Source organism: Heptranchias perlo, chromosome 34 (assembly GCF_035084215.1).
Source record: "Heptranchias perlo isolate sHepPer1 chromosome 34, sHepPer1.hap1, whole genome shotgun sequence".
NCBI classification, from domain to species: Eukaryota; Metazoa; Chordata; class Chondrichthyes; order Hexanchiformes; family Hexanchidae; genus Heptranchias; species Heptranchias perlo.
Genome location: NC_090358.1, coordinates 6400065 through 6414122, shown reverse-complemented (window position 1 = coordinate 6414122; position 14058 = coordinate 6400065). Strand labels below are relative to the sequence as shown.

The following is a 14058-nucleotide window of genomic DNA, read 5'->3' as shown; positions in this document are numbered from 1 at the left end:
ACGTCTGCCCTCTGGTGGACATATGATCCCACAACACTATTTTGAAGAGCAGGGGCATTCTCCCCGATGTCCTGGCCAATATTTATCCCTCGACCAACATCAGTAAAACAGATTATCCGGCTCTCTCGTTGCGCACACCAAGATCCCACTAACACCAATGCGGCTGCCACGTTTCCTACATTACTACCTGACTACGCTGCAAAAAACAAGTACTTCATTGACTGTAAAGTGCTTTGGGACGTCCTGAGGTCGTGAAAGTTTTTTTTCCCTTGATCATTTCATCCATCGGAAGGGCCATTATGTTGACTAGAATGAATTAGATTCATCTCGTTGCATAGAGACCTCAAGCTCCACTTTCGTCAAAAGATACAGCTTCATCTCGCAAGTCATGAAGAGAACGGTGTAAGGAATCACTGGGAGCAATTGGAAAAGGATTGACCAGTTAAATAGTGTTGCGTGTTCATTACAAAGTTGGTGAGATGGCCCACAATGTCAGAAAAGAGTCCGGAAACTCCAAAGTGACTTAGAGGTGCTACTGGCACCAGCATCTGTTTGTATTCATGATAGAACTTTGGTTCCAAACATCCTGGCTTGATGTCACTGTACAGTAAAGTGTTTGAGGAGCCTGCTCGTAAATGCCAGTGTAAATATTTAGCCAAGGAAGATCTTTTTGTTGAGTATCTTGAGTGCTTTGAGTCTCTGCCTTGCCATCCTTTGCTTTTGACCCACTTCAGCATGTGGTAGAAATTTTTGACCAATTCCAAGTGCCTCCATTGATGGACACGACAGCCTTGCATAATGGCCCAGAGAGATCTGAATTTGGTGGAGAATCCATGGATGGTCTTGGGCTTATCCGCATTGGACAGTAGTCTGTATAGTTCCTTAATAACTGAATGGTAGAACTTAGGCCAGTTCACTTCTGTTTGAGCTAAATTGACTCCCCAAAATTCCCATATTTATTGAGTACCCTCTTTATACAGCTTGTGGCTGAATCCCATATGGCTTTCCACTGTTAAACCCAGTTTGGAAAACTGCCAGTAAAAAGGAACAGCACCTGGGCCTATGAAAGGAATCGAGACGTTCAGATGACATCAGCAGGCACCTTTTACTTGAGGGAATTTGGCAAATGCGTTGGGTTACGAGCATAATGAAAGTGTGGAACGAGAAGCTGTTTGCACCATTAAACCTTTTTCGGTAGACCGTGGATATCTGCTGTACCGTGGATTCCCACCCTCGATGCTGAATCTCCCAAGGGAAAGTTTTGCAGTGTTTTTCCTTTTTCCTTTTTGGAGGGACATCAGGCATCAGCCGCTCTCTAACTATGCAACCTAAATTATTGATCCTTGGCCTGACATTTCTAAGTGCCAGGATTATGTTTATTGATGATCTGCCTTTTGGAGTAATTTAACAGTCCAGGTTTTGGAGAAAATAAGACTGTTCAGACAAAAAAATTTGTTGTGGGTGCCTTTGGCACGAGGGCCAGGACTACAGTTTACATCTTAAAAAAAATCTTAGACTCGCTGTTGGGGGGAGGGGAATCTGCCTGTGTCTCTGTCCCAGCCGGGAGCTCCGTTTGCCTGCCGCTACACGAGTTGGACGTGGTCAAGGAAGACTTAGTCATTGAAATTCGTGGCAAGTTCTTGAATTGCTGTACTTGCGTATCTTTCTTATGACTAACCCCTCCCTCAATGGATAGGACGTATGCATGGAAGGAACATGGACCTAAGATGTAGGTTTTGGCATCCCAGACTGCTGGATCTTTTGAGTCATTTGGTTTCGTACGTAGTGCAAAGAACAAGCTTGGAGGAGCCAAGAAGCTTATGTTTGGAATTGGATGCTGCCATACCAAATGGACTCTCAAATCAGATATTAGCACAGTTCCCTCTTCCTCCTAGCTAATATTTTTAGGAGCTGGACAGAGGAGAGCAGTTATTTTCCTTTTGATAAAGGAAGATGTGGCTCTTGGGATCTTTTAATGCTGATTTGGCCCTTCAGGTGGGATCTACTGACTGATTTTGGAATCTGGAGCTGAAAGCTATCATGCAGCAACCTAGGGCTTCTGCTTCACAGCCTGGCTCTTCAAAGGTTAAACATGGTATCTTGGTGACATTAAGGCCCCACAATATTAAATGGGATTGGTCTTGTTGTCGAACAATTTTGAAACCAGTTACATTACATAGAATTACATGGAATCTACAGCAGAGAAACAGGCCATTCGGCCCAACTGGCCAATGCTGGTGTTTGTGCTCCCACCCCCTTCCTCTAACCCTATCAGCACATCCTTTCTCCCTCGTGTGCTTATCTGGCTTCCCTTTAAATGCATCAATGCTATTTGCCTCAACTACTCCATGTGGTAGTTGGGCTCTGATATTCCAGCCATCAGATGCTGTTTTATCAGAGCTGCTCATCCAGGTTACTTGCAGTCTGTGTGACATCTCTTTCATAGAATCATAGAATCATAGAAGTTACAACATGGAAACAGGCCCTTCGGCCCAACATGTCCATGTCGCCCAGTTTATACCACTAAGCTAGTCCCAATTGCCTGCACTTGGCCCATATCCCTCGATACCCATCTTCCCCATGTAACTGTCCAAATGCTTTTTAAAAGACAAAATTGTACCCGCCTCTACTACTGCCTCTGGCAGCTCGTTCCAGACACTCACCACCCTTTGAGTGAAAAAATTGCCCCTCTGGATCCTTTTGTATCTCTCCCCTCTCACCTTAAATCTGTGCCCCCTCGTTATAGACTCCCCTACCTTTGGGAAAAGATTTTGACTATCTACCTTATCTATGCCCCTCATTATTTTATAGACTTCTATAAGATCACCCCTTAACCTCCTACTCTCCAGGGAATAAAGTCCCAGTCTGTCTAACCTCTCCCTGTAAGTCAAACCATCAAGTCCCGGTAGCATCCTAGTAAATCTTTTCTGCACTCTTTCTAGTTTAATAATATCCTTTCTATAATAGGGTGACCAGAACTGTACACAGTACTCCAAGTGTGGCCTCACCAATGCCCTGTACAACTTCAACAAGACATCCCAACTCCTGCATTCAATGTTCTGACCAATGAAACCAAGCATGCTGAATGCCTTCTTCACCACACTATCCACCTGTGACTCCACTTTCAAGGAGCTATGAATCTGTACTCCTAGATCTCTTTGTTCGATAACTCTCCCCAACGCCCTACCATTAACGGAGTAGGTCCTGGCCCGATTCGATCTACCAAAATGCATCACCTCACATTTATCTAAATTAAACTCCATCTGCCATTCATCGGCCCACTGGCCCAATTTATCAAGATCCCGTTGCAATCCTAGATAACCTTCTTCACTGTCCACAATGCCACCAATCTTGGTGTCATCTGCAAACTTACTAACCATGCCTCCTAAATTCTCATCCAAATCATTAATATAAATAACAAATAACAGCGGACCCAGCACCGATCCCTGAGGCACACCGCTGGACACAGGCATCCAGTTTGAAAAACAACCCTCGACAACCACCCTCTGTCTTCTGTCGTCAAGCCAATTTTGTATCCAATTGGCTACCTCTCCTTGGATCCCATGAGATTTAACCTTATGTAACAACCTACCATGCGGTACCTTGTCAAATGCTTTGCTGAAGTCCATGTAGACCACGTCTACTGCACAGCCCTCATCTATCTTCTTGGTTACCCCTTCAAAAAACTCAATCAAATTCGTGAGACATGATTTTCCTCTCACAAAACCATGCTGACTGTTCCTAATTAGTCCCTGCCTCTCCAGATGCCTGTAGATTCTGTCCCTCAGAATACCCTCTAACAACTTACCCACTACAGATGTCAGGCTCACTGGTCTGTAGTTCCCAGGCTTTTCCCTGCCGCCCTTCTTAAACAAAGGCACAACATTTGCTACCCTCCAATCTTCAGGCACCTCACCTGTAGCGGTGGATGATTCAAATATCTCTGCTAGGGGACCCGCAATTTCCTCCCTAACCTCCCATAACGTCCTGGGATACATTTCATCAGGTCCCGGAGATTTATCTACCTTGATGCGCGTTAAGACTTCCAGCACCTCCCTCTCTGTAATATGTACACTCCTCAAGACATCACTATTTATTTCCCCAAGTTCCCTAACATCCATGCCTTTCTCAACCGTAAATACCGATGTGAAATATTCATTCAGGATCTCACCCATCTCTTGTGGTTCCGCACATAGATGACCTTGTTGATCCTTAAGAGGCCCTACTCTCTCCCTAGTTACCCTTTTGCCCTTTATGTATTTGTAGAAGCTCTTTGGATTCACCTTTGCCTGATCTGCCAAAGCAATCTCATATCCCCTTTTCGCCCTCCTGATTTCTCTCTTAACTCTACTCCGGCAATCTCTATACTCTTCAAGGGATCCACTTGATCCCAGCTGCCTATGCATGTCATATGCCTCCTTCTTATTTTTGACTAGTGCCTCAATCTCCCGAGTCATCCAAGGTTCCCTACTTCTACCAGCCTTGCCCTTCACTTTATAAGGAATGTGCTTACCCTGAACCCTGGTTAACACACTTTTGAAAGCCTCCCACTTACCAGACGTCCCTTTGCCTGCCAACAGACTCTCCCAATCAACTTCTGAAAGTTCCTGTCTAATACCATCAAAATTGGCCTTTCCCCAATTTAGAATTTTAACTTTTGGGCCAGACCTATCCTTCTCCATAGCTATCTTAAAACTAATGGAATTATGATCACTGGTCCCAAAGTGATCCCTCACTAACACTTCTGTCACCTGCCCTTCCTTATTTCCCAAGAGGAGGTCAAGTTTTGCCCCCTCTCTAGTCGGGCCATCCACATACTGAATGAGAAATTCCTCCTGAATACACTCAACAAATTTCTCTCCATCCAAGCCCCTAATGCTATGGCTGTCCCAGTCAATGTTGGGAAAGTTAAAGTCCCCTACTATTACCACCCTATTTTTCTTGCAGCTGTCTGTAATCTCCTTACATATTTGCTCCTCAATTTCCCGTTGACTATTTGGGGGTCTGTAGTACAATCCTATCAAAGTGATCTCTCCCTTCTTATTTTTCAGTTCTACCCATATGGACTCAGTGGGCGAACCCTCGGATATATCCCCTCTCACTACTGCCGTGATGTTCTCCCTAATCAAGAACGCAACTCCCCCTCCTCTCTTACCTCCTGCTCTATCTTTCCTATAGCATCTGTTGCCTGCCCTGTGATGTGGGTCAACTGGTCAACACCCTCTGGCTTTCAGGTTCATGAAGGACGCCTGGAAAGTTGAGCGTTTCCCTTACCAGCTAACTCCCTTATTGAAATTTTAAATTTTTGTGCTGAGTACATGAGTTCAGAAGGTTCATCAGTTCAAGTGAATTTGCATTCCTCGCACTTGGACATATAACTACCCCGTTGGCACTGATTTTTGGTGTTCAAATTAATGGAACAAGCTTCATTTGTAGACCTACTGTATCCTGTTTGACACACAGATGGAGCAAGGTCACATCTGTTGTTTTCGACATCGGTTTAATCAACTGGCCCCACAAAATCATTGACATTTCATTTGCCACTTCCCAAGTCTGCTGAAGGGAAATAATGCCTCAACATTCAAAAGGCTTCAAGCTTCTCTGTATATAAATCTAGAACTACTCCTTTCTATGCAATGGTTTCTTTCATGAGAGAGAATGGTTAGTGAATTGGTACTGAATGCATTTCCTTGCATTAATGTTGGCTGGTCAGGAGTAACACATGTGCAGCTTGGTCTATACATGCTCCTCCATCTCGTGGGCTAGTACCTGCAGGACTTGGGCAGCTACCTGTATCAACCTGCTTGTTTTCTCTAAACATTTAATGTCTTGATGTGACAGCTCAAGGCAATGAGAAATTTAGCCATGTGATCTCTCCCAACTCAGAATTCCACCTCCAGGCTCCCTTTTTGTCGTCTTGAAACGATGATAAAGAATGTTAAATTATGCCCATCCTCATTCTTTGTAAATCAACTTCATGGACAAAGATCCACACTGCCACTCCTGCAATTCACTTTTAGATTTGGTGCTACCCTTATTCCTGGTCTAGTCTCTTGTCTTCTGGCAGTCATAAATTGAGGGTGCAACTTGAGATGACGATGGGGATATGGGCAGTCGCACCGGATGCAATCTTAGTGCCGAACACTTGTAAGGACAATGCTTTGGTGTTCCTCAGTCACTATGCCAACATGTCTGGAGTTGCTCCACACGCTACGTCTTGTCTGTCTCTTCCCCTCCCCTGCTATTATTCTTGAACTTGAGTTGCATTTCCTAGAAAAGGAATAATAATAATGAAAAGAAATTGGTCTAACTGAACCAGTTATTTTCTATACTCCATCTCTACTTGGCTATGCCGTATTTAGGGTATAACTGTGGCTAACAGTACTGAATGGTAGAAGCTGGCTTTGTTACTATATTACTTCTAACAAGTCTGTGTTTCCTATGTAGTTGCGTTGTGGTTAAATAAATCATTTTTAAGCTATAAAGCAATCATCTGGTACAATTTATGACTGCGATAGTAAACAACTGTCCCATTATCAAAGTCTCCAACTGTATACATTTTCTGAGTATTTTGCAAGGGGATTACAGGAAGTCGGCAAGAGCTTCAAGTCTCTGTCTGTCTATGGCCAAGCAAAGTGTGTGGGTGTGGGTGGACAGGTGGTCCCCACAAATGCTTGAAAACTTCTGACTTGCAGTGCGGCCTCCTGTGCTGTTTTATAGGGGCACCGTTAAAACGGCAAAAATCTGTACTTGCGGGAAGTTTATTTATTTTATTTCGTGTCTGTCTTCCCAGGTGAAAGAACTTGTTCTCGACAATTGTCGTTCAAACGAAGGCAAAATCGAGGGCCTCTCAGATGAGTTTGAAGAATTGGAATTCCTTAGCACCATCAACGTAGGCTTATTGTCAGTTGCAAACCTACCAAAGTTAAACAAACTAAAGAAGGTAGGTGATAGTCCGTTGGCTGCTTCCGACAGCTCCTGCGGTTTGTTAATGGCGCCTGTTTGAATTTGGGTGATGCCAGAATAAGTAGCTGTCCAATTCCAGGGGTGAAATGTATTTTGGGGAGGTGGGGGGGCCAACGACAATTGGCATTGGACTGAATCTGAATTGTGAATGTGCCCTATTGATTGCCTCACACATACACTGGAAGGTTCTTGGGCAGTCTCCAATAAATATCCCTGTGTGCAGCTGATATGTAGTTTTGTTGGTAATTTTTTTTATTCGTTCATGGGATGTGGGCGAGGCTGGCATTTATTGCCCATCCCTAATTGCCCTTGAGAAGGTGGTGGTGAGCCGCCTTGAATCTCTGCAGTCCGTGTGGGTCCCTTTGCGCACTCACTTGTTTATTTGACATTTTTATACTGCTGGTTCTTCAACCTTAATTTCAAGCGCTCTCTTGATTTATTAACCGCCGAGCTAAAGAATCTGGCGTCCCTAGGATGATATGATGGTGGTCACCATTGGTGGTGTGTCCATTGGCCTTGGTGGCTATCAAGTTGTTCTATCCCATTGTTTTTCTGTTATGGGTGGCATTATCTCCCTCTACCTCCCTTTGGTCTGGAACCATTCTTGTCTTGGCTCTAGTACTGATGGATCAACATTTTTGTATTAATTCTGCAATGAAAGACTTGATGCCCTGCTTAGATTCCTGTTTACCGACGCGGGAGGGGAGTCCATGATTAAATACTTAAACATATGGACTCTAAATGGAGTGGGCTCGACGGGCTGAGTTCTTGCTCCAAATTTTTGTTTTTAAAAATGGATTTCTAGTTTACATTAATGCTAACGGTGCAATACTTAATACGTTTTATGTGTAGCTCGAGCTAAGTGATAACAGAATCTCAGGCGGACTAGAAGTGTTGGCGGAAAAATGTCCGAACCTCACGCATCTCAACCTCAGCGGCAACAAAATAAAAGATCTCGGCACAATAGAACCTCTGGTGAGTAGCCCTGCGCCTGAAGTTTCTAACTGAATTGGAGTTGGTCTCTGAAGCAACGGCATTAGGCATTCACACCCAGGCGGGTTGGAGATATTGAAAGAAAAGCTACAATACTGATGCATGGAGAATGTTCTTTACAATAAATCCTGACCAGATGTGGACCACTGTTGAGGCCGTTTTTTTTTTAAAAGATGAAGCCCGTTATAAAAATTTGAGTGACGGCCTTTTTAAAAAAAAAATACATCCCTTTTTGTATCTAATTCTGCCAGTTTTGATCACAGCACAAAGGTACTGATTTGACGCAGTTACTCCCAAGACTGACGGGCGGGAGTTTGGGATTTTAAAAATTCATAATGATGGTCGTTAACCTCGCGTGGCTTCAGGCATCGACTGTGTGTGTGTTAATTCAGTCCCCCTGGCAGAGTTAGGCTCAGTAACCCTTCGAGCCCATACCATCTGCAGAATTGGCTCTACACCCCGTGAAACCCACTGCATCTGGTGACTCCAGTGTATAGCCCAGAGTTAAAGTTGACGGAAACTTGTATCTTAACAAAAAAAAACCCATCATTATTTGTTAACCATAATTCTTAGAGATAAATAGTGCAGAAGGAGGCCATTCAGTCCATCGAGCCTGTGTTGGCTTTTTCAAAGAGCTATCCAATTAGTCCCATAGTCTTTTATAATTTTTTTCCTTTTTAAGTATATATCCAGTTCTCATTGTAGGTGATTTTTTTTGGAGATTGTGATCATGAGACACCCAAGAACTAGGCAGAAATCTTGCATCTAAAACAATTTTTCAAACTAATAATCCAACACTACGATTGCAAGCTGATTTTCTTTTTTTGTGTGGAAAGATTTGAACACTCTCTTCTGATGTTTTCTGATCCAAATTCAAAGGTTTCTGTGTTTTGTTTTCTTATTGACAGAAAAAATTGGATAGCCTGCGGAGTCTAGACCTTTTCAATTGCGAGGTAACAAACCTAAACGATTACAGAGAAAATGTCTTCAAGTTTCTCCCACAACTGACTTATCTCGATGGATACGATCGCGAAGACAAAGAAGCTCCAGACTCGGACACTGAAGCATATGTAGAGGGTCTAGATGACGAAGAGGAGGAAGAAGATGGTACATTTTTTTCCGTTGAACTCTGTTAGATTAAACTCCTGACCTGTTCCCTTTTCCAATTGTATAGCATCTGTTGTAGAGCAAATGTGCCCTCGTTTACTCCTGAAGGTATTGAGTTGTGATGTGGTGTGATTTCATGGGCGCCATTGGCTGTAGGAGAAAGGGCAGGAAAAGATCATTGTGCTTGCCCTGACCACTATTAGATTTATCCTCCCCCCCCCACCCCTCCTGCAGTTATGCAATCTCTTGCGAGAGGCGGAAAGAAACCTTCAGCCAATTTAGGAGGGGGAGAGATTGGGAAGTTCCCTCTGACCCCCGTAGGCAGTCAGACAAGCTCCAGGAGATCAGAGTAACTGTCCCCTTAAGCCATCCATCGTCTATAACTGTTCTTCACGTGTGAGCCTAGTCATTGAGTGTTCGCACACCAAACTGTGTTAAGATGGGCCAGTTTACCACAGCATCCTGGGCACCCAGCACCAGGTTGTCTCCTTGTGCTCTTTGTGAACAACGGGTGAATGGAACAAATTTCGGAAGTGTTGGCTTTTATCTGGTTAGACTTGTCGGTATTAGTTTTTTTTCTTGTGATTGGGGGGAGCAAACCTTCAGGGAAGCAGGTTTAATTGGCTTTCAGATAGCGGAAAGACACATGTATAGGCTGCTCCTGCATATATGTAGTACACCAAACATGAGGCCTTCCCACATAGTCATATAGGTTGCACCCCAACTTAACTCTCATAGGCTGCAATTTTCTAAAGCACCAAAAAAAAATACGAGTAACGCATGGGTTTTGGCAAGAAATACCATTATCCTAGGCTATATCATCAAGGACCAAATGTTTGCTCTTTACTCTCCACTAGCATCTTGTGTCCTAGATGATCACAGTGGGCTGGCCTCCCTTCTGACCCCATTGTTTTGGTATTCCATCCTGTTTACTGCAAACAATGAAACATGGAGCCTAATGTTGAGTACCACACAATCGCTTTACCCGATTCTCGAGCTGCTCCTGTCGGCCTCGATCTCCTGAAAGCTCAAGCAGGCGGCACAAAGGTTTTCGGCCTCTATCCGGCACAGCACGTCTGAAGGTAGCTGTTCATCGTGGATACTTCAGCACGGAAATTTCTGTCGTAATCAGATTACTGAACGAATGTTTAACGCACTTGTATCAGAGTCTCTGTCTCCTATTTTAACGAATGCACTAACCCGTTTCTTTTAAATGGCCCGTTTCTTTTAAATGGGTTAACGTGATTGCATCGTCGAAGACAGACAGTAATTTCTAGTCATGTTTTATTTGTTTCAACGCTTCGGGGATTTAATTTCGACTAGTAGTAAGTACACAGTTAATGTGCTGGTCTAAAATTCCTTTGTGCTATTTTAACTGTCATTAAATGGGTTAGTGACTGTTATAATGTATATAGATGTATTAACCAGTGCATCATCAGACAAAATTAAATCCCTTCATATTTTAGAGAAGTACACAGTTCTTTTAAAGTTCCCTAATTAATAGGGAAACCCAGGCTTAATCTTAAGGGATGAGGGGAAAGAAAGAGAAAAGGGCTGGACTGTGCTGAATGAATGTTAATCTTTTTTTAATTTGTGTTAATCACCACGAATTATAAAGTATAACAGAAGAGGCCTGTAAATCTTATTACAGTTGTAATACTTGTAAAAGTGATATTCCCCTCTCCCTGTGAGTAGCTGTACCAATCAAACTTACAAATAAAAAGAAACAAACTGGAAATATGAAATAAAACTGCTGTAATTGCACAGTTCTGTCCTGAGAAAATGCCATTTTAACCTGACTTTTCAGATACTGCTGGACCTGCTGTGTATTTCCACTACTTTCTGTTCTATTGCAGTCTTAATATCACAGACAAACCTACGTAGTTTACGTAAAATAAACGTAATTGGCTTGTAGTGGTCGTGGAAGCAGAGTTGTAAGTTTTCACTAGTTTAGGAGGCAGTGAGGGCTACGTGTTCTTGCACTTAGTTACTGGTAACTTTCAGTACCCAGTGTTCTTGATCGAATACAGCGCGAGCGGCAGTGGTGTTAAACTTTACAATCTCTTCTGCTGGTTCCTCGGTTTATTTTGAATTAGTTAACTGCTGTGGGGGGGGGACAGTGTTCTAACCGCACAGGAGAGACTGAAATCTTCCACCAATCGACCACTATTTCTGCAGTTGCTTTCTCCTGGAAAATTTTAACCTCCGAGCAATTTGTTTTATTTAATTGTGGTTGTTCTGCTGGATTGTCTTTGAATCCATCAATGACCAGCCACAATATTGGCAAAATCCTGCACTCATTTTCTGGCTATGCAGTGTGCTGAGCACGGTGTAACACAATCATTCATTTAATTATTCATTAATCATTTCACTAGTTCCTGTTAATTTTTAACTTCCTATTTGTTGAATTAAACAGGAAGGAAAGTCTGGAGGCAGTTTTTCTTTGTACATAAACTCTCACTCTTCCCCCACCCCCCCCCCAAAATCCCATTGTATACTGGAGGGGGGAATCTTGCCTCCGATCTGCAGTGTTAGGGCTTCTCGCTTCTGGGCCATTTCAATGACATCAGTGACTGGGTGGAGTCCTGTGCGTGCCAGACTGTCTCCATTAAAGGCTGTTCCCGGGGGCCACCCTGTTCTGAGAAAATGAACTGGGTATGTTGCACTCCCAGAAAGTCAAGCTTCCCAAAAAAAGGGAACGGTTGCAACTTATTGTAAGCCCTGCCTAAGAGCAGCAAAGAGCATATATCTTTGGGACTGCAGGATACAGTCTGGTATACGTGCACAAACTCAGAACCTCCATTCACATAATCTCCTGCTAGTTGTGACAACTAACGTTTACTTAACAGAGGGACTTCTAGAGCTGGACTTCAATATTGTGCTTTTTACACTGGTGCAAATGAAGTGCAGACACGGGAGGGAGGGAGGGGGTGTAAATCATGAATTAAAATTTCCTGTGAAATTGCATATATCCCAGGCCCTGTGAAACTTGTATGGCATGAACCACAATTCTACAGTATTTTGTCTCTTAAGTGGCTGCACAACTGAAACCAATTATTGGGGGAAACGCTGTGTGAGACGGTGTCATGTTGAATATTTCCCAGTTCTGTGTTCCATTTATTTTCTGTCTTGCGCCTTTTTTTGTTAAATGATGGTGACATTGGTGATTTGGGGGGGGTGGGTGTCAGAGGATGAGAGAGACAGAGAAACAGTATTGTACTTACCTCCAAGTGATAAAGAATGGATTTATGGAAAGTTTTTTTTTTAACCAGCCTTTCTTCTATGTGGACTCTTTTTTAGCCATTTGTTAGGTCATTATCAATAATTCATTGTGGCATAGTGGAGTCTGGAGAGCCAGATGCTTGACCCAGTTTGAAGAATATATTGTGCAATTCCAATTCTCTCTCCGCATCACATTTGTGACAGATAAGTTCATGTATGTGTCTTCTAAATTGCCCACATTCTACAAGTAATTGGATGCCTTTTTATTCTTATAATCTCCATTATGGATATATGTGTGTAATTTCAAAATCGTTGCATTAGTGTAATTACCATTTTCTATTTGAAATGTACAGAAGTTGACGAGGAGGAAGAATGTGATGAGGCGGCTCGGTGTGAAGAGGACGAAGACGAAGAAGGGGAGGAGGAAGAGGAGGATGAGGATGACGAGGAGGAGGATGGGGAAGAGGAGGAGGAAGTTGTCAGTGTAGAGGACGAGGTATGATTCAATAAATTAGAGCCCCTACAACAACAAGTAAGTGACTGGCACTGAGAGAGCGCCCCATTGGTTCTAAAGCCCTTTGGGACATCCTGAAGACATGATAAGATGCTATATAAATGAAGTGCTTTCCTTATTTAGTTTGGATTGGGCTATATCCTTTTGCTGTTGGGCTGTAACTTTGGATGGGGCTGTGCAAATTTAGTCTGGTCATGAGGCCTCTGAAGGCCCTCAATTATCCATCTGGAGAAGAGGTTCCCCCTCCATTATGGCAGATAATCAAACTCCCACTACATTCAGCAGTGTGCCCGTCAATGTCTGTCTTCATTGCAATACCGAGGGAGTGCTGCACTGTCAGAGGTACTGTCTTTTGGATGAGACGTTAAACCGAGGTCCTTCGGCCCCCTCAGGTGGACGTAAAAGATCCCATGGCTGTATTTTGAAGAAGAGCAGAGGAGTTCTCTCTGGTGTCCAGGCCAGTATTTATCCCTCAACCAAAATCACTAAAACAGATTATCTGGTCATTATCACATTGCTGTTTGTGGGATCTAGCTGTGTGCAAATTGGCTGCCATGTTTCCTACATTACAACTGTGACCACACTTCAAAAAGTATTTCATTGGCTGTAAAGCACTTTGGGGCGTCCTGAGGTCATGAAAGGCGCTGTCTGAATGCAAGTTTGTTGTTTCCATTTGTAGACTTTGAGCAATTAGGTTGGCAGTAAAATCTTAAAAACTGGGACAGTGGAAAGTAGTCAGTCTAGGAAAGCTGCAACTGTACTGGGGTAGATGCTAACTGACTTTCAGCTATAATGTGCAAACTCGGTCCCGATTTGTTTGTATATACTTGTTTAAAAATGGTGTGCACCAAACCAGGAAGATCCAGCCGCTGTCTACGTCCACCATTCCACCGGTGGCTGTCGAGCCCGTGCACACTGACGTTCTCTCTCAAACCCCTTCCACCGTGGAACATCGTTTCTCGCTTTCAAAAGCTTCTTCCCACAGCTTGTTACCTCCCTCAACTTTTCTCAACTCTTTTTTTTTCTCTTTTTCCCCCTCCTCCCATATCCTCAGGGTATTTAACTACATTAAAGGTGCTATGTAAGTGCATATAGTTGGAATTCCTCGGAAATCCCCCCCCCACGTCCCAAATAATTAGTTTGTCGCGTGACCTGTAATATAACTTAGCTGTCCAAAAAAATCTGTTTGTCCATTGGTATAGTTTAAATGTACTTATCAGATTGTCAATCAAAAATCATCTGTCTGGATATTCTGC

At 43.2% G+C, this 14058-nt stretch overlaps 1 protein-coding gene across 2 annotated transcripts in view; it reads left to right on the top strand.

The window, feature by feature from the left end:
• anp32a (acidic (leucine-rich) nuclear phosphoprotein 32 family, member A) overlaps positions 1-14058 on the top strand; it is a 30942-nt gene that overhangs the window by 13930 nt on the left and 2954 nt on the right. For both annotated transcript variants that reach the window (XM_067971359.1, XM_067971360.1), the window contains exons 2-5: positions 6794-6943; positions 7819-7941; positions 8868-9066; positions 12642-12784. In XM_067971359.1, the coding sequence (XP_067827460.1) occupies positions 6794-6943; positions 7819-7941; positions 8868-9066; positions 12642-12784 (615 nt within the window). The remainder of the gene's footprint in view (positions 1-6793; positions 6944-7818; positions 7942-8867; positions 9067-12641; positions 12785-14058) is intronic.